Raw genomic sequence first — 20,820 nt, 5'->3', positions numbered from 1 at the left:
ACAATCCTGACCACACATATCAATCTGATAACGCTGGAGGTTACACAAAGGCCTCCTCCCTTCTGTGTTTTCCAGAAGTGTCCTTCACCTGTAACTACACACAGCAGGTTTCAAGCAGATAACAGGCGGGTGACACAAACACACAAGAATGTGAGAGAAAAGTGTTCCCTTGTGTGACTTATGTAAACACATCCTTACAGTGTCAGTTTGACTAATTCTGGCCAGACATGAAAGAGCTGTGCTGGTGTGGATAAGTTGGAGAGGAGTACCCTCTAGTGGGCAAAGAGCAATCCTACCAGCCGTCATGAACAATAGGTAAGGTAAGGTAAGGAAAGAACTCTAAATATTTGATATGCTCCTCTGAACCACATGTACTTACAAGACTTCCTCAAACATGCTTTACAATTTATTTCTTTATTTTTCTCATTGTACAATCTGTCAAACAGATTTAATACAGTATGCATCAATCCCTTGCTTGAGTTTCTCCATTTATTTGTCCTGCCTATGCCATCCTTTGTCATTAACAGTCAATTCCACTCATTTGTGTTGAATGTAAAAGCACTGTCACATAAAATAGAACAAACTATTTATAACCTCAAATAAATAAATCACTTTAAAACAGACTAATATCCTAAGAATAGCATTGTTTCTGGTGGATCTTTGCCTTCATCACTCTCCACAAAATCAATAATAGAAACAGGCCAGCTAACTGTCAACGGCCAGCCCAAGCAGGTGACTTATACAGGGCAAAAAAGACTAAGTGGACACAAGAAAAAAGCTTTACTGTATGTACACATATGTCATAGTTATATATAAGTCATGTTGTCCCATATGTGACATGTTTTTGTTAAACTCAACAATCCGTCTTCAACTCACTCTTATCCAGGCTACATTGAGGAGCAGAAAATTTATATATAAATACACCTTGCTCCCACAAACTTTACACATCAGACAAATCTCACCACATGTCTGTATTCAACTAGTGATAAGTGAAACAGATGCATATGACAAGGCGGACAATGGCAAAAAGGCAGATCTGTACATGGCTCCTGAAAGAAGGAAAATGAAGATGTGATTTGTCCTTTGCTTCCAACTCAGTCCATGAAGTTTGCTATTGTTTGACGTGTGGCATTTAACATCTCCATTTCTTCTTTAGAACTTCAGCAAGGAATTAAAAAAAGGCCTAGTGGATGAGAAGAGTGTAGTCCTCTCTCTCACTGATATTGTCTGTAGTCTCCAAATGAGGGGGAGGGCATGGATGCAGGAGCTGGTTCCTCTGCAAACTGAGGCCCTGGAGAGGAGAAAGGCAAAATTCAGTGAGATGATGCTGAAATACAAAATCAACAGTCTGAAATATCCTTCAACACTCCATCATTATTTACAGAAACAATAACTTTATTTTCATGGCAGATCTTAAATAGAGGCAAAGAATGCTTAAAACAGCTTAAACAGCTATAATGAAAAAGAAAACGGGGTTATACATTATATATTATATTGAGAAAGCAATAGAGTACTGAAGAGCTGGTTCAACAAAAACTAGTGAGAAAAAGTCGAAAGAACAAATAAAATATTAATAAATACACAAGAATGAAGGGTGAGGTAAATTAGGTGTTAGTTTCTGCCAACTGTCTCTTAATGACCAAAAAATCCAAAGATAAATTTTACTACTCACCAGTTGGGAACTGTGAAGAGGCAAACCTAGTGAGCAAGATACCAGCGCCCTCTATCAATGCCAGAAGAATACCTCCCATGGCTGCAGAGCCAACCATGGCTACTGGTCCATCTGCAGAAGAACAGGAGGACATCAGACTAATATTCACTGGGAAGATCATCTATCTGCTTTTTTTAATCACATTTTTGTCAAAAATACAAAACTCTATCTGTTAATTTCATTTTAAAAAGTTAATTAATTCAGGTTTAAGTTAAAATGAGCCTTGAACAAGGTAATAGGAGTCAATCTAGACAGAATTTGAGTGAACTACGTCACTAAGGATGAAAAAAGTCCTCTCCTCTTTATTTTGGTTTCTAGCCTGCAAGCTAGCTGAATTTGTGGCCACCTAAACTAGTTTGTTGGGAAAAAACAGCCTGAAGGCAAGAGTCTTTTCAAAACACTGGTTTCTGTTTAAAACAGATTGCTTCTTAAATTCAATTATAATTGCATACACACTGTGGCTTTGTGTAGAGAGTGAAAAATATTGGACCATAGTTTTGTTTACATCCGATCTGCACTGCCAAGTCTATAATAAAATATTTTATCACTTTTGTGGGTTTTTTCTTCATGTTGCAAGCAGCAGACAAAAAAAAGACATTTTGAGAAATCTGGTTGTCTCTTTTAACATCAAAACTGCATCTGTAACACATTATTTTTAAAGGAGGCAGAAGAAGTTTTAACAGAAAAAGAATAAACAAAGCCTGAGTGGGATGTTCAGTACAGAGAATCTAACTATAATTTAGTTTCAGTCCATGAATGTTGACATTTAGTTTATGTCCTTAAATGCACACAAACAGATAATGATGTAGTATACTGACACCCATTCAGCATGTATCCTTGAAGCTTTATGCTACTGGAAAAGGTTTGCCTTGAGACACATTTTGTACATTGTCTTTAAATGATTCATCAAGCTCACGCCGTAATTTTGACAATGAAGATTGAGATTTAAACACGAGTCAGTCAATAACAGCACCAGAATCACAATTTCCCTTTTGTATGAGGCATGTGTTTGTTTGCTGCTAGCTTCTTTAAGGTTGACTCACTTCTTGCAGCGAGGATAGCTCCTGTCATAGCTCCGCTGGTAATCGAGTTCCAAGGGTCCTCCTTCCCTCGCACTTGTACTAAACCACAGTCAATCATGGAGAACAGGCCTCCCCAGACTGCAAAGCTCCCTGTAAATCCCCAGAAGATCCACATAAGTTCAACAAGAAACAGTTCACATTGTTTGAATTTTATTTTTCACTCACAGTGTATCAAACTTGACTCAAAGTACTGCAGGCCCAAGCTGTGGCTGCATTTGTTTTTGTTTTTTTCCACTAAATCTCTATAAGAATCTCCAGAGGGGGTTTCAAATCAAGATCCAGATCTAACTTATTTCATCCTGATACAAAATCTGGACAAGTGCTGAATGTCCCGGTACAAAGTTGAGCCAGCATCGCAGAGTCTCTGGAACTGGGGTCATACTACCTTGACCTATGTTTCCATCATTCCTTGATGTTTTTATCTGTCAATCCTTTTATTTTCAGATAATATTACAAGTTTACAGCCTGCTGTGCTTATTCCCCCTCAATCCCTCACTAGCAATGCAGCCTAAGAGAAAACGTTATAAAAATTTACCACAGCTTACCTCCAAGCTGTGGGGCTCTGGTCTTGATGGCAGTCATGCTACCTCTCATTCTGTGGCTCATTCCCTATAAAACAGTGAAAGAAGCACAAATTAACAGATCTCCTATTTAAATGAGCGTGACCATATCATTAAGAAATCAAAGTGAACAAATGAAAGGTTGGTATTTCAGACCAAAACAAAAAGCAAATCCATGCGTCACTTATTTGATAAGAAAAAGAAAATACCACAGCTTTCTTTATGTGCTATACAAGAAATGAAACAAAAGTACTTTTAGTTATTACTACTGTATATCTTTAATGCAGTTTTTTTTAAGACAAACACTAAATGCAGAAACAAAGTTTTCCATGTGCATGTGTTGTAATTGTTAAATAGGGAGACTTTAAAAACAGTGAGATTATATGGATTTTATTTCTTCATAACAATCTTTTTCATATCAAGCCTTGTCTCTCATAAGCTGCCCAATCCAATACAGGCCAAAAGCCCAAAAGATAGTTTTGAGAGGAAAAAAGTAGGGAAGCCTTCACTATGACCATTTTAAACAGAAATAAATGATAGATAGATAGATAGATAGATAGATAGATAGATAGATAGATAGATAGATAGATGTGATTATTAAGCACTATTTTAAAAACATACATACCTGTACATGCTAACACACAGTGAAAATGCTAAGCGGTGCAAGTGTGTATAACAAAGACATTTGCACATACAGTTGACTTGCCACTGATCGTTTGACAATAACAAACCAGTGTAATGCATGTTCAGAGAAGGTGCCAAAAGCAGTACATCCAGAGTATGGCTATGGCTAAGTACTGTTATGCTACATGACTGAACTTACCGAGGGTGCATTTCTGAATCCTTTCACTGCCTGGAAAATCCCTCCACCAATTGCCCCCATCGTGAAGGCGCCCCCACAATCGTCCACAATCCTCCAGGGGCTGAAAGCATATCAGTTGAATTATTGTCAAGGTCTTTTTCACATACAATACATATTTGAGGCTGCATACACACGTGTGAGGCGATGTAACATTAGTACAGAGAGGGAAGTGAAAAGTAGAGCTTAAGGGAAATGTTGTCATGCCGTAAAGCACACCAATATATGATCTGTCAGCTATTTTGAAGGACATGTCAACACAGGCACAAGCTATGGCTTTTGTTTTTAAAATCAACAAGACTCAGTATGACCTTGCATATGCTTGTCAAGTCGCCAACTCTTTGCATGTGCATTGAGGTAACATAACATCAAAAATACATGAAATTTTTTATAACCGTGATTGATTTTAAGTATTAAGGAAAAGCTGTCATAATATAAAAGAGTTTCATGCGGTTTACAACATTTTTGCTTTATTTTTACTCTGTGTGCCACCTCGTTAGCTTAGCAAACATGATTCAGAGCCGCCAGATTACAAGAAACCACACTACACTACAGGTATGTTATTAACATAAACTCTTAAAACATCTCACATCAGTAGTCTTAAATGCTATTTTGAGTTGCCCCACTTTTTTAAAAATAAAATTAACACATGTGAGGTAAGTATATCAGATATTGTGTAATCCTCAAGCTGCCCCCAACAGATAACACTAGCACATAGGCTGCTAACTTGGCTAGCATACAAACCGCCTAAAGAAAACAGTACACACAGGTCTATTTTACATTAAACGAATAAAACTGTGAGGGGAGCCATTTAATTTCACTAGAGATTATCTACCAACACGTCAAGTAACGATGACTATAGAAAGTAAAGTAGATGTCCAGACATGTGGTTACGAAAACTGACAAGGTCACTAGCAACGTGATTTAGCAGAGATGGTTTGATGCTAGTGCAAAATGCCATCACTTTTCCATGAAATGTTAGCATTTGTGCTAACGCGGTGTAAACCAGCCGGGTTTTGGATGTTAAAGGTTTTGCCGCATGCCGTACCACTTAAACACTTAAACGCAGTTGTCACCAAGGATAATATAAGCAAGTGACAGAAATGAATAAGCTCAACTCGGGCTCTAAATATAATCTATCTGTTAAAAGACTCACCATGGTTCTCTGGCATACTCCTCCATTTTGTTCCTTTGCTGTTCCCTCTGACGTAACGGTTATCGACAACCTGACGACGCAACGTGACATCTTAAAGGAGCATTTCGGGGTTTTTTTTAAGGGGGGTGGGGGCTTGAGTTTAGGAAACAAACAGTTAATTATAAAGTGAAATATACAGAAATGGCCGTCTTTCGTTTAGTACTGATACAAAAAGATTTTTTATTTTTTTGTGTTCTTTTGTCACGTATTTTTATTGGTCTTTAGAAAATAGGGTTGGGACTCCAGGGACTCCGTACTTACGCGTCGTTCTTTACTTGACAATTTAACGGTTTTTCTGTTGACAGTTGATTGTAATGCCCTTTAACTTCTTCGCCCGGGGGTTGGGTTTCAACTACCGTTAAATCTTATCTTATAAAGAGTCCAAAAGAGAGAGGGAAAAAGGTTATTGAAGAGTCAAACACGTTACGTTGCCATTTAAACTTATAATCAAGGAAAGCCAAAACAACAAACAAGCTGGCTGTTTTTATAGACTCCAAGGATTTAACCATATGTAAACACAATACCCAAAATTTTCTTTATCAGTATACTGAAGCCACATGTATATTCCAAATTTCTATCATTTATTGAATTGTTAAAGGTATGTATGCTGCAGCCATACCATCATGGAGATCTTAAAACAATGTCAAAAGCAAAAAAGATGCCCTAATAACTTGACATCTTGAGAGTTTTAGCTATGTTACTGTATCTAAATTAGCTGATACCCTGTCGTTACCTTTCAGCAAACCTAAATGTTCCAGGACAAGGCATGGTGGTGAGACTAGACTTTGGTCCCCTGTGCTGCTGATGTTATTACCACTAAAGATGTGTAGAAATGTAAAAGTGGTGAATTACTTTCCCCATGTAAATGGTCTCAAGATTCCCCTCATAACCCTTTTTTTTGGCACTGAACAACCTGTAATCTTGACATTTTCATTCCTTTCCCCTTCTTTTTCCTCAATCTGAAATCAGTACTGCAGCTCCAGCCGAGAAGCAGACTGCTGGCCTGCAGCCCGTTATTAGGAACGAGAAAGGAATGAATTGCAGAGCAAGCTTTCATTGAGAAATGCCCAAATATAGGCATTTCATGGATACAGAGGCTGAGGCAGGGACATGGAGATGTAAACTGTACTTCTTTCTCTGCTGAAGAGTGAAGGATGAAATGTGATAGAAGTAGATACCTAAACGTTCTTGATTGTTAGTATGCCTTAACTCAAACTGGTATCAGTATTAAAATAGAGCTTTAGAGACATTATTTATGATGCAGACTATGGATGCACATCTATATAAGGCTTTGTGGATATTGTGTGTAACTCCCTGGCAACAGTTAGATCTGAAGTGTACACAGTGGAAATTATTTCTAACAGCATACCTTTTTACATAGAACATACACCAACTTGAATAAATGACAGCTCAACCAATATGGAAACATAAATACATTCATTTATCATATTTCAAAATACTTTTTCACATATTCTGCTCAATGATGAGATCAACCAGTCATAACATTACACTTGTGACTTATTGTTGCAAACATACCAGAATCTTTATTGAAGACATACAGGCTCTGTAAGAAAGGCATGTGTAATCAGATATGACAGAGAATCTTTCATTAATACACATGTGAGTGCCACTCATTAAACTCTTTAGAAATTACATTCCATTAAAGAGGAGGGTTCATCTAAGCAGGTAATGTTTTTTTCACATCTCCTTAAAGTTAAGATATGTGGATGTGTTGCATTACATGTTATGTAAGGTATTCAAACAAGCAGGCCAGAATGATTCTGTACAAAATTAAACTTCATTTTGAAGGGCGGCTGTTTGTACTTCCTGGTTTAAAAGCACATGATGTCATTATTTCCATGCTAATACTCTGTCGTCATGCACCAGGACTCCACTGGGCAGCAGTCCAATCTTTAAGCCCTGCCTGAGATGTTTGAGATTTGGCAGTGAGACACACATTCAAGACCTTTACTTTTTTTTAACCCAGATTTTCTGAAGTCAGGCCACCATGTTTGTTAATTCCCTGATATTTCCGCCATTTCAAAATTCCCAGTTTGAGAAGTTTAGAGCGGACTTCCTCACCAGCAATAAATAAATGGTCAAATTAAGTTCCTCTGACTGACAATGTTTTATATTAGACTTTCATAGAGCTATATGAACCTCTTATTGAGCTCATCGCACATTCCCGCCTCGCTCACATTCAGATGCATACACAACAACATGTTATATGATCGGCTTATCTAGTGCAAAAAGCGTCAATATGGTCTGAAGACAAACAACCACAGCAGACAGCTAATAGAGAGGGCCCTGCGTCACTCCTTCTCCACATAGTCTTTTTGGTCCAGTGTTTCAGGGAGAGCTCATAGTGAGGGCTATTTATCCACATCCACTCGATGGGCATCTCATGTTTCACTTTCACCCACAGCTCAGTTCTTCTGAATTTGGGGGAATGTAGAGTTTTTGTCCTCAAAAACCTCTGGTGAGATGTCTGTTCTCCCTCTCATTATCTTCGTCACCTTACATTCCAATGGGAAATATTACTGCAACCACTTTGGCACCGGCACCTGTGGGTGAAAAAATAATGAGTCAGTGAGTTAGAACGCATAAGCAGAGTTTAAAATGTGCACACAAACCTTACAAACCTTCTTGAGTTGTTTCTTGTCACTTCCCCTGATGGAGGCGAGCAATTGGTCCCTTGAGTTCGTACTACCTCCTGGACTTTTCCCATCCAGCTTCCTCTTTGACACTGGAGTCAGAGAGTTCCTCAGGGAGTCTACTTCTAGCATGGGAGGAGGAGGTGGCGGTCCAACCCCAGGAGGAGGTGGAGGTGGTGGTGGTGGTCCTGCACCTCCAGCTCCTCGTTTGGGAGTCAGCTTTGGAGATGGCATTGGAGAAGGGATTGGGGAAGGTTTTGGAGAAGCTTTTGGAGAGTTTCTTAGAGATCCTCCACCGCTACCACCGCCTGTCTTTGGCACGTCTAGTGTCTCCTTTTTCTCCCCATTGGCCTGGGCCTGCTTCTGCTCCTGCAGGCGCTTCTGCCTCTGCCGGTCCATGTTCCGGCTCAGGATGTTTGTCATGGTCATCCTAGGTCCTGCTAACTCAAAGTGGTAGCCCAGTTTGAGCAGGGTGGTGTTCTCCTTCAGGATCTTTGTCATCTCCATCTCGGTCTTCCCGCCACAGATGTGCCTTTGGTTTTGAAAGCGAAGCTCAGTCAGTGTTGAGTTGTGCTGCAGTGCCTGGATTAGAGCCAGGATGCCCTTACCGGTGAGGTGGTTGGAGTCAACGTTGATGCTGGTGATAGTCTTGTTGGCACGTAGAGTTCCTGCAATGGCATATGCCACATGGTCATCTGCGCGGCAGTTAGCCAAAGCGAACTTCTTGACGTTGGTGTTTTTGTGCAAAGCCTCCGCAAATTCGATGAGGGTCTTCGTCTTGATGACCTCAGAGTTGTTGACATTGAGCTCAGTGAGGGAGGGGTCGTTGCTTCTAACCTGCTCCATCAGCTCATCGAACATGCTGGAGTCTTCATCCTCCTCTTCTTCCTCTTTTGCCTTGCTGTTTGGGCTGTTTTTGGCCAAGCAGTTGCCAAGTTTCTCAGTTTCTGCACCTTTTGCAACCTTCTCTTTGTGATCCTTCTTCTCTTCTTGTTTCTCCTCTTTCTCTTTCACATGGTCGCTGTGGTTAACCAGCTCCTCTCGATCTGTCCTTTTCTCTGCTTTGTAATTCTTCACGTGCACTTCATCTCTTTCTGATGGCTGTCCCTTGAGTTTGTCATCGGTCTTAGTTTTCTCCTCAGCTTTTTTCTCCTCATTTTTTTTCTCCTCAGCTTTTTTCTCCTTCCTCTCCTCTGATTTGCTCTCTGGAGCAGGGGCTTCTTGCACTTTGCTCTGCTTCTCCACCATCTTAGAAACCAACCCTTGTGTCCTGACAGTCTCCGGTTTTCTCTCCTTGTCCTTCCCTCTTCCTTCCTTTTCTTGCTTTTCTCGCAGTCTTGAGATAATATCTTTCGTTTTGCTGTCGTCTTTTCTTCTGAAGTCTTCCCTCCTTTCCTTCTCTTTACTTTCCTCCTTCTTCTCCTGTAACTTGGAGATCATATCCCTTGTTTTGCTACTTGCACTCTCTCTGTTTTCTTTCCTCTCTCTTAGCTTGTTGTCCTCTAGTTTCTCTTTGGTCTCTTCTTCTTTGCTGTCCTGCGTCCTGTATCTCCCTGAAAGTCGGTTTGGTTCATCTTTTGAACTTTCAAGCCCTCTGCTGTTTCTTTCTTCAACCTTTGTATCTCTTTCACTTGAGACACTAGCTTGTTTTCGTAACCCCACAGTCACATCATCGTTGCCCTCCTGGCTTAGACCCATCTTCCTCAGATATTCCTGCTTCCGGCTTTCCTTCTTTGGCTCACCCTTGAGGAGAAGAATACGAGGAGTATGATGCAGGAAATTACATGAAGACAATAAAAAAAAATATGGTAAAGTATTGTTGAGTGTAACTACTTAAAAACATTTAAAGTTATCCTGTGTTGGCCTAAATAAGTGGGTTTCAGCTGATACAGAACAGCTGTTGCTTAACATGAATGCTTTTGTAAATATGTATTACAGTTTCAGAACAGCAAACAACATTTGTGTTCTTTTCCTTTCACACGGTTCCTCGCCCATCTTCTCACTATAAATGCACACACAAACACACACACACACACACACACACACACACACACACACACACATACACACACACACACACATATACACACGCTGTCACTGTGAGGCATGTGTGTGTTTACACTCAGCTAAGCACAGGGAACCTTTTCTCTTTTTTTGACACAGCAGAGATACATTTGCACAGAGCAGCTTTTGCAAAGTGTTTGATTTGTGAGTCTCCATCTGTTTTGCCGAGCGAGGCCGCAGCCCTGGCAGATGTATCCTTAAAAGGCAGTGAGCGTAGGAGCAATCAACCAAGGAATTCCATCAGGCCGGGATTAAGAAGCTCCGCAGAGCCACCGCTTCATGGGCTCAAGTGCCTCTCCTTTAAACACAGACTTAAAGAAATCTATCTTTCTGACTGATCTGTTCCAAAATGTCTCAAGAATAAAACTTAGATGGCTTGTTTTTCTGCTAACTTGAAGAATAGTGAGAGTAGATGGGGATGTAATGAAAGCTTAGAGGGAGGACCATAAACTTCCAAGCACAAAAGCCAACTTTTCATGAGCTGGTGGACCCAACATGTAGGATGTCCAGTTTAAATGTTACATAATTCTGTGCTCAATACATTTTACATCACAAAATCATAATCCTGGGTGTAATAATCACCAAAACTCCTTAAAAACAAGCATTAAAAGACAATATTGGAGTTGAAAAGTGTACTTCAGTCTCCATTGGTGTGTCTTTTCAGTCAAATTCCACAAACAGAAAAAAGTAATCTCTCACAAACCTCAAGTGACTGTTCCCTCTGACTCAGCCTCTTTTTGGGATCACTCTCCCCTTTGCCGTCCAGTTTAGCATCCCTGGCGTTGTTGGTGACAGAACGCTGAGAAGGCTGGTTGTCCCCTTGGTCGATGATCTTCCCATCCTCTGGATTGAGGTCTGGCACTTTCATCATGTCCTTCTCCAGCTCCTCCATCTCCTCAGGGGAGAGGGTGGACAGCAGGTTATCCAGGTCCGGGTCCTCACTGACTTGACGCCCCGTGCGGGTCAGGCCTCTCACCTTTCTCCTGGACATGGTTGCTTCAAAAGAATCAGGAGTGAGCTGGCGGCAGTTATGCAGCTTCAGTTGAGGTGCTGGTCATGTTTAAAGCGTACTCACCTTTATCTTGAATCTTATTGTTCTTTCTTATGGTTAGAAGTTGAATATTCCCATAGGCCAAAGCTGAAGTCCTGCTGTCCTGTCATGCCTCGCTCACCAAAAAGCCACCAGAGGCATCAATCCTGATGCAAAGAGGCTGGAGGAGCAGCCCTGTAAAGAGGGGGTACCAGTGATGGACTGCAAGAGGCTAGCATCATCAAAGTGGACTGTGAGGCTGGGACATTCTTGGAAATCCTCTGAAAGTGCATGTCCATATTTAGTTCAGGGTACACACTCCTTTAAAGGCAATGGGAAGGGCTGAAGTTTACAGAGATGCTGGAGCAGAGTGAAACAGGCTTCCAATTACACAAATAAAGTTCATATTCAAACCAGACACTAATATATATTTATATAATTTAAATGTGTTTCCTGATAGTTGCACTTAAAAATGCATTTTGAAAATTATTTGAAAAAGCTAGATTTAAAAACATGCTTAAAACAGCCTAAAGTTCATAATTAAGATCATCTTTTTCTGATGTTTATTTTTGTAAAGTAACTTTAATCTTAACATTTCATAGTTTGCTCATGTAGTTTTTCAGTATCCAATAGGTATATAGCCATCATGACAAAGTTTAGAGAATATTTGACTATAATACCTCATAAATGAGACACAAAAAATTCTTCGAAACCAATTCACCCACAATTATAATTTAAAAAAAAAAGGAATACATGTTTCTTTTGGATTAGATTTAAGATCTAATGACGATGTGTGAATCAGCTCTGGCAAACAGCCCAACATTTAAAACATTGTTTGGAGGTTAACGTGGACATCTAGTGGCCAACATTATGCTATAACAAACTGATTATTTTAAAATGATTGTGAAGTTCATTTCTTAGAAACAAAAAATAAAGCAGACAGTTTCAATTTACATTCCAAAGTTAATTTTTATGTCAATAGAAATAAAAAACTTTTCACCCACTTTATATTACAATGTCATACAATCCATATGACAAGACAAAACAGCAACCAAATTATTTTGCCAACTGAAGTCAGTTTCTTATAACACACTCATGGAGTTGGTTTAGAAGCACAAATAAACAGGAACATCATAGCAAATGTTGAACTACAGAAGAAAGGTCCAGTGTTGTGCTTTACAATGGCTCCAAAAAAGCTGTACACAGGGACTCTGCCATCAGAAATAATGTAATCTGTTAACTAGTCTAGCACCAGAATCAGAATTTGACTTTTTCCTTGCATGGTTCAGTGAATTAAACACAGCAGTTAGCCTCAAAGAAAGGTTAGACCTTGTTTTCTTTATCAGTATGATAGTATTTTCCTTTATGTTTCATTCATCTCAACGTTTGAGATAAATGGGCCAGTCTACAAGAAACGTACATTTTCACTGGAAAATTCTGAGGATTTTTTTTTAAATCCTTTTTTTAAATACTAAGTTTAGGAAAACTTACTGTCAGCTATATCCACCCAAATGATGTCATGGGACAGTGGTAACCTAAAATGACTGTTACATTCGAACATAACTTCTAGTTTTGGTCAACCTACATGAGCAATTACAACTTCAAATAAATATATAAATGTATGCTTCATGAAAAAATGCAGAATTTTGCTCAAGTTATTCTAGGGACAGACCTATTTCAAAAATTTGTCATTTTTTTATAAATGTTTTGTAAGAGAAAAAAAAAGAAATCATCAAAATCATCAGAACTATCAAATGATGTGCTTATTTCAGAAATCAGCCATTTAGTTTGAGACTTTTTGGATCACTAATCGTTTTTTTTCAGAGAACAGGTAATGTACGTTTCTAGTTGAATGTCCCAACTAGATAAGATCAGTGACACTTCTGTGCTGGTTTATGTGGATAATAATATGTTCCAACCGCAGCCGATGAGCTTACTTTAGCAACAACTGAAAACAGTTTTTTTTGTTTTTGTTTTCTTGTTTAACATGACCACAACCCAAAAAAGATTATTTCAGTAGCCCAAATACTTTTATTGATTTACAAAAATGAAAAAAAAAACAAAAAAAAAACGCGACCACTAGCCGTTAACGAGAGGAACTCCCCTGTTAGCAAACACACTGATGTCAACGAGACTTCAGTTAGCTTCTAATTACCTGACAAAATGTCTTTTCCCACAGTGGTAAAGCAACCAAGCAAAATACAGCGTGAAAACTTTACACATTTAATGGCTCAGAAGTTAGACACGCATGACCCAAGGAGTTCCTGTACTTTCTTTCAACTTAGCTTGTTGCTAAAATAAGCTAACAGGCTGCTTCCTCCAGCTAACACCTAGCTCAGCTTCATGTTCTCCACATGACATATTGATTCTCCCAAAGTAGAGATTTTTGGCTTTGTAGCTTGTCCAGAAGCACAAAACAAATTCATAATTAAAGGTACCCAGTTTTGATATTAATAAATACATTAATGAAACAATGTCAATATTCTAAAACCTCAAATCTTATGTTACAATAACAATACATTTAACATAACTTGTTACAATATCATAAAATATTTAGTTGAAAAAACAGATTTACAAAATATGTATTTAAATAGTTAATCTCTTTTTCCCCTCATGGATAATTATTATAAGGCGGGACATTTGTAATAATCAAGCCGCTTGACCTGCAGCTCTCATAACCTGATATGTTACAACAGTTAAACACTGAAAATAAATGTCACCATAAAACATCCTACCTGGCAGTTTGGAATTAACATAAAGACTCATTTCTAGCTCATTTAAAACCTGAAAAGAAGCATGAGAGGACACCTTACTTTGACAAGGAGGAGCATGCTGACATTGAGATGTTACATTACAATGGTGCAGCTAATATACAACCATAAAGTATTGGAGTCAGATACACAAAAATAAGTCAAAGTTTAACCCAATGGGAGACTAAAGGCTTTTTATACTAAAAAGGAGAACTGTGAAATCTTTAGGGCCATCTGAGTAGAATTAAGAGAGTTTCTTGCTGTCTTTGAACTGTATGTCACCTTTTTAATTCAACATGTAATTTGTTTTGTATGTATGCCTCAAAAATGAGAGATTAGGACAATATAAATAAATTTGGAGAGAGAAGATCAATAACCAAGACAATCTGGAATGTAGCCAGCCTTGTGGGCAGGTGTTTGAGTATTTGACCCTTTAATATATAAAGAGAGTGCATTTACACTTTGTAAATCCCTCCAGACCTGTTCTCTCTGTTGGATCACACCTGTCAGAACTGAAATGTCAACTGGGTACCTCCTGACTGTGGGGGCAGTGTGATGCTCTCGGTGAAAACAAAGTGGGAGTAATCAAGCGTCAAGTTGCAGTACAGAATTTCACAAATTGACTCAGGAGAAGTAGTACAACATTGTAAACAAAAACAAAAACAAAGTACCTCCTGATCTCTTTCACAGGTGACCCACTGCCAATCAGACAGTGGTTTTATCTGAGTGTGTGTGTTTGAGGGAGTGTTGCTGTGTTCTTTGTTTCAAACAGTCCTTTCCCTCTGCTAATGTTTTTCTCTAATGTGTGTATGTGTTTGTGTTTGTGTATGAGCGTGTGAGCGTGTGTGTGTGTGCCTGTAGAGCAGCCCATCAGTGACCGGGATACTGAGGTGGAGAGTAAGGTGGAGGGGCTGAAAAAGAAGAAAATAAAAACATTAAATGAATTCAAATCCTCAGATTTTAAGGGTTTTAATAATAATAAATTCTCTAAATATGGAACAAATGGCTACACATCATCTTATACTACTCTTACCCTGGCTGTAAGCAGGATCCAGCATTTGTGGTGGATAGGGTCCAGGCTGCATCATTGGGTACTGTGGGGGCATACCAGGGTAATGTGGGGCCATTGGATAACCTGGATGTGGATACTCAGAGGGCCCAAGTGGTTTTCCATAAGCGTCATACATGGGCTCCACTGGATAGCTGGCCATAGGGATCTGCTGGGCTGGAGGTCAAGATGTACAGACTGTTATCAAAGAAAACAAAAACAACTGTTTTGATATGAAAACAGGATACAAAGAAAAAGGATCACACCATCATAAGGTGTCCGGCCTCTTTGCTGCCGTCTCTGGTACAGGTAACAGCAGGAGCACATGAAGCAGCAGACCATGGTGGCTATGATGGCCACAAACAGAAGGATGGAGGAGGCGATGCCAGCTAAAGTGGTGGGACTGACAAGAGAAAGGAGATATGAGTCACAAAATCTCTCTATTTTAAAAAATACTTTGATACTAATCCCTCTTCTTTTTCAACTAGCAGGGGTGATCATCACTGGAGGCTCGACAAGTCACAAATTAAAAACAGTTTTGTAACTCATTACTTTTTCAAACAACTGACTGTGTTGTAAACAACAAAAAGTATGCAAACTTCTGTTTTCATCTGATAAAAGACCATTTTCAGTCTTCTCAACACACTATGTAAATCGACCATTTTGCTGTAAATGGACTGTTTTTATAGTCTGAGACTGGTGTGTGTGGGCTATTCTGGTTCTTGGATCAATCTAAAGGTGCTTTTCTAACCACAGGAACTTTCCTCAGGAACTATGTGCTTTTCGACCAGTAGAATTAGGGTCTAAATTCAGTTCTTGGGTAATAAATTTACCCCTGACACACACAGCTGTGATTTACTTGAGTTTGGTAACTCCTAGACATTCTGGTCGAAGCCATATCTAGGCTTTGCCACTCGTGCTGTCATCGTTGTTTTACTACCCTCTACTGGTCTGTTGTTGTGTTGCAATTACCTTTTTTTCCTCCATACATGACTTTCCTGATTTACAAAAACTACCTGGGTTTCCAACCTGCAGTGGAAGCAAAGACAACCAATAGGCTACGGGGACCATGTTACTTGTTCCTGGGAATGTTTTACTAAAAGTTCCTGTACTTTCTGGTCTAAAAACACCTTAAGTGCTTCTACATTACATATCACATTCATCCATCCACTCCACATTTATAAAGTACTCTTGTAGTATACTCATTTTATAAAATACTCTTCTATGTTAAATAATCACATTCACACACTAACCCAGGGATGGGCAAACTTTTTGATTCATGGGCCACAATAGGATCTAACATTTGACAAAGGGGCCGGACCAGGAGCAGATGGATGGAGTACTTTGGTAACTATCAGGGTATCATTCGCTCATTCCATATCCGTTTTAGAATCCAAAATCGAAAAACGGATAACGACTTGTTATTCAATTTTTCGTTTTCAAATCAACAATCAGAAAACAAATAACGGTCTATTTTTCGCTGTTTTGATTTTGTTTTGAAGTTAAAATTAGAATATGAGAGGATGGAATTATAATGAGATTTTTAATCCGTGTATGGTTTGTTCTTTCGTTATTTTTTTTCAAAACAAAATAAAAAAAAAAAAAAATGAAAAAATGGACTTGTTTTTTGTTTTTCTGTTTTAAAACCAAAACGGAAAAATGGAATTACAGAAAAACACGTTTTTCTGTCCTGGTTTTAAAAATGAAAAAAACAAAAAATAATAAAAGATTGTGTCAAAATTGTTTGTGTGATATTTTGATATTAAATGTGAACATCTCTATTAAAAAATTAGACAAATAACTCACATTGGAGGTTTATACAGACATGTTTCTGAGCTTTTTTTTATATATAAGTAACAGATTGCTGACGATCCATTCCATCTTATCCATGCGCATATGCGCACTTCCATGTGTTTCAATGAGTTTTGTATTGTCCACTTTCCTTTTTCGGTCCTTTCATCTTTACAGAAGAGCTGATGGGTCAGAGGGTACAGTGCAAACGTGGAGTAATAGGCCTACGCTTCACCTCAACAAAGCCAATGTATCTACAGTGTGCCATCTAGTGGGAAAACATCAGAATTGCAGGGAAAATAAAAAATTAACAAGGTTTATTCATTTAATTTTTTCAAGTCTGACGGGCCGGATTAAAACGTTTAACGGGCCGCATGTGGCCCTCAGGCCGTAGTTTGCCCATGCCTGCACTAACCGCTCAAACAACACTTGCTGTTTTGGGGTTAAATGTCTAAGCAGACACTCTTGACCTACACATGTGTGACAGGAGTTTAAACTACATAAGATCTGTGCCTGTATCTCAGCATGTAATGATCCTGGAGAAGGCCAGAGGACCATCATCTAATTAAACAAAACCACCTATCAACTAGTACTCAGGGCCGGCTTGTACCTGTGTATCAATACAATACTGCTGTATCATTTTCTCACCCCGACCTTTCTAGTTAGGACTCAATGGGGGTTTTCAGCAGAGATTACTGTGAAGCTTTATCCAGAGAAACTGTCCACAACACATTGACACTGAAATAACAACAGAGTTAATCATCCACTGCCCTGCATCTTTCTGGTTTTCTAACAGATTCCTCCACCTTGTAGCAGAAACAAAGGCCTCTGTTTAGTCTCAGCCCCCACCACCCACTGATCTGATCTCCCTTTGGGCTTAATAAGCTGCAGGTTGTCTGCTTGATGCTGGATAGTGATGGATGCTTTCCAGGAAAACTGCCATCCAGCAGTCTCCCCGGTATGAGCTTGCTTAGTCGTGCATTTTCTGGATCTCTCACAGGGGACTCTGGTTTTAAACACCACAGAGAACAGATAGCTGATGTAACACAACAACTAATTAGAACACATCACACTGTGGGGACCAAAGCAGAGTCATTTAGTCAACTGTAGCAAAGAGAAGCCTGGAAACAGGAGTAAAAGAATCACGTTTTCAGATCAAATTTCTGGCAGAATGCAAGGTGGCAAAAGTGATGCCAAGGACAACCTGTACGCACAAATGATATCAAATCAATTCCTGAGAGTGCAACACATATAACTGCCTGTTGATGCTGTGGTTAAAACGCTGTTTTTTCTTTGTACTTTGTGTGAACGTGTCACCATTACAGATATTCACAGATATTTAAGGGCTCTTTTTGCAGGTGACTGATTTGTTTTCATCACACTGTGGCAACAAGTCTCCTCTGGCAGGATGTTTTAGTATATGTAAATAAAGGACATTCAATCTTGCAGAGATACCCTCAAATTGTGAACTGAAGCACTGACTCTTGGTGTGGAGTAGATGGATAATTAAGTCATTAAATTAAAATTCCTGCTGTCCCCACCTGAACTGGAACAGCATGCAGCGTTTCTGCTCCCTCTCGGTGATCATCTTGAAGGCGTCCAGGCAGCAGTAGCGCCGGTGGCAGTTTCCACAGCAGAATGTGATGAGAGGGCAGTCGAAGCCGTTGTGCCAGGTGCCGTTTTTATCCACATACCACAGACAGTCCTCATTCCCACTGACTGCAAAACAAAAGCATTAGAGGGAGTTAGGCTGGATGATACTGCAGGGAAGATGATCAAACAGGGCAATGAGGAGGAAGCAGCAGAGAGAGAAAGAGAGAGAAGAAGAAGGTCAGACTTTCTTATTTTTTTACTTTTTATTTATTGAGTTTACTGTCTGAAAATTTCACTTTCCTCCTGAGGATATTTTTGCACACAAACTGTTGTCTCTGTTTCATCACACATTTTTCAAGCTGAGAAAATTCTCAACTCTTCTGTTCTCTTCTTTTTCAGATACTGCTTTGTTTAGCCTTCAGGAAGAAAACCATATATTTTGAACATGCATTCATTCTTCTTCACATTGTTCTTATTCCAGACCAAAAACAGTCATGATGCATTATTCAGAGTGGCAGAGTTGGTAAACAGATCAGGACTCAGGTGAGGTACCCAGGAGATTTAAGGGATTATATGTCCAAAACAAAAGGAGGCTATTTATCTATTCTAAGGATGCCATTAATGACCAAACAATCAAAGTAACTATTCAAAGTGTTGCAGCTCAGAACATTTTACTTATGCATGCATGTACATGTCGGATTATGTTTTCCACAACACAGATATTAATGCAAAGTGAATGAAAACCTGATCACAAAAGCCATCAGTGTGCAGCTACTTTAACAATACCATCTCATTGCATACGTTGGTGAGTTACACAACACACTTATCCTCTGAGAGCTGCCTGTCACTGCAAAACAAAAGAGTTTTAAGTAAATTAAAATCTATTAAGAGCATGGCATCAAGCCAAGATCTGTAAAGACTTGGCTTCGACTTAATTTTGGATGTACAAACCTCAGAATTACAAACTGTATTATACTGTTTATGTTATTTTTGTGCCTTACTGACAGTCTGTCAGCCCTCCAATACTACTCAGTGGGTACCTCATTGATCATAAAAGAAGGGATACAAACAAGAATAGAAAAAAGACAGATTAGCAGAGGAGTAAAACTAGACACATCAAAACTACTGGAGGGTTCCAGTATGCGCTAATGATGGGAAAGCAACTACAAAGTGATGTGGGAAAAGAAACTTTAAAGTTTAACAACTAAAACTATAATGATCTAAACTAAATATGGTGTGCTTTTTGAAATTATTAGTTCATCACTTTGAGTCAGTCCTGATTCTCTATTTATTAAATTTTGGGAGCCCTTATTTAGGTTACTGTTAATCTAAGAGGTCTATGAGCTTGTTAGCCATATGTAAATCAATTTAAATACCAATAAATTGCTAAATATTACACATAAAGTTTTTACATGCGAAGCTTAAACTACGTAAAACACTTCAGCGTTTGAGGCAAAATACAGACATTTTTTGTCCGCAAGTAAGACTTGAAAACCAGAAACCTGTAATTTTCTCATATTCTATATAAATAGCTAGCACAAACTATATTGGATTTCAATAATTCAAACACAGGTAAACAATACATGTGTTTTATTTTTTACATGCGAACAACTTAATGCCGTATTTGTCAGTAAAGGGTTTAATGACGCTTATCCAGGCCTTAAATAAACAGAGGTTAGGGGCTAAGTCATGTGCTCATGTAGACTGCGTGCTCTCATGTTGCGGGACGGTGCGGTGACTGCTGTACGATATTCTAACGGTCATGTAGGCAGAAAGACGTTAAAACCGTTAGCAAGCGTCCGTCGCGCGGCCTGGCTCGCGAGCTGTAATCTTACCCTGAGAAGTGCAGAGGACGATGGTGAGTAGCGCCAAAGTCAGCGCGAGGAGGGACATGTTGCCCGCTGGAAAAACAATCAGCCCCATCCCCAAAACAAACCAAACGAGGATGATTTACAGAAGATGTGTTTTCATCAGAAAAACACGAGAAGGCAGGCTAACGGTCGCTATCAGCCATTATCCGAGCTTGGGTACAACGCAGGAGACGGCACGGCTCTGACGCTCGGTAATTTATCCCTGGAAATGACACATCGCGGCTGTGACGCTGCTGATCCCGGTCGACGAGGAAGATGATGCCTTCAGGTACCACCTGAAACCGCGGGAATTTCTGCATCAGTTTCGTTAAGCCATAGGCCTGAAGTAGATCGATAGTGATATTGAGGCAGTCTTGGCAGTCAGCGAATATGAAATTGTGCCATTTTATTAATTTTTAGATCTGAATTAATTGAAATGTGTTTCATCAGTGTTTTTATCTCAGTTAAGCCACATTTTAAAATATCACTTCTTCTATATACTTTCGTTCAAAACATATGAAGCATTTAAAGTAGGGTTCCAACCTAGTTTGCCACAAAGTTGATTCAGTATTAAAGGTGACTTGTAAAATTGCTTTCTTTTTTTTGTACAGTCAAAATTAGATATGTAAATTC

General features: G+C 39.2%; 3 protein-coding genes across 3 annotated transcripts; all 3 read right to left on the bottom strand.

Moving 5' to 3' along the window:
* Positions 1-475: 475 nt before the first annotated feature.
* Positions 476-5,445, bottom strand: timm17a (translocase of inner mitochondrial membrane 17 homolog A (yeast)). The gene is made up of 6 exons (XM_074671679.1): positions 5,369-5,445; positions 4,177-4,276; positions 3,339-3,402; positions 2,755-2,883; positions 1,673-1,783; positions 476-1,291 (listed from the first exon to the last, which is right to left on the bottom strand). Exons 1-6 carry the CDS (start codon positions 5,392-5,394, stop codon positions 1,215-1,217), a joined length of 507 nt encoding a protein of 168 aa, XP_074527780.1. The 5' UTR covers positions 5,395-5,445; the 3' UTR covers positions 476-1,214.
* Positions 5,446-6,947: 1,502 nt separating this feature from the next.
* Positions 6,948-11,651, bottom strand: lmod1b (leiomodin 1b (smooth muscle)). The gene is made up of 4 exons (XM_074668739.1): positions 11,201-11,651; positions 10,829-11,121; positions 8,050-9,804; positions 6,948-7,971 (listed from the first exon to the last, which is right to left on the bottom strand). Exons 2-4 carry the CDS (start codon positions 11,114-11,116, stop codon positions 7,945-7,947), a joined length of 2,070 nt encoding a protein of 689 aa, XP_074524840.1. The 5' UTR covers positions 11,117-11,121; positions 11,201-11,651; the 3' UTR covers positions 6,948-7,944.
* A 475-nt stretch (positions 11,652-12,126) lies between these two features.
* Positions 12,127-20,439, bottom strand: shisa4 (shisa family member 4). Its single transcript, XM_074679978.1, has 5 exons — positions 20,173-20,439; positions 18,286-18,463; positions 15,220-15,356; positions 14,939-15,130; positions 12,127-14,816 (listed from the first exon to the last, which is right to left on the bottom strand). Exons 1-5 carry the CDS (start codon positions 20,258-20,260, stop codon positions 14,776-14,778), a joined length of 636 nt encoding a protein of 211 aa, XP_074536079.1. The 5' UTR covers positions 20,261-20,439; the 3' UTR covers positions 12,127-14,775.
* Between the last annotated feature and the right edge of the window lie 381 nt (positions 20,440-20,820).

Source organism: Halichoeres trimaculatus, unplaced genomic scaffold, assembly GCF_033239565.1.
Source record: "Halichoeres trimaculatus isolate MK-OKI-2021-1 unplaced genomic scaffold, fHalTri1.1 fHalTri1_scaffold_1, whole genome shotgun sequence".
Classification (NCBI taxonomy): Eukaryota; Metazoa; Chordata; class Actinopteri; order Labriformes; family Labridae; genus Halichoeres; species Halichoeres trimaculatus.
Note: the sequence above shows the minus strand (reverse complement) of the source record. Positions and strands in the feature narration are given on the sequence as shown.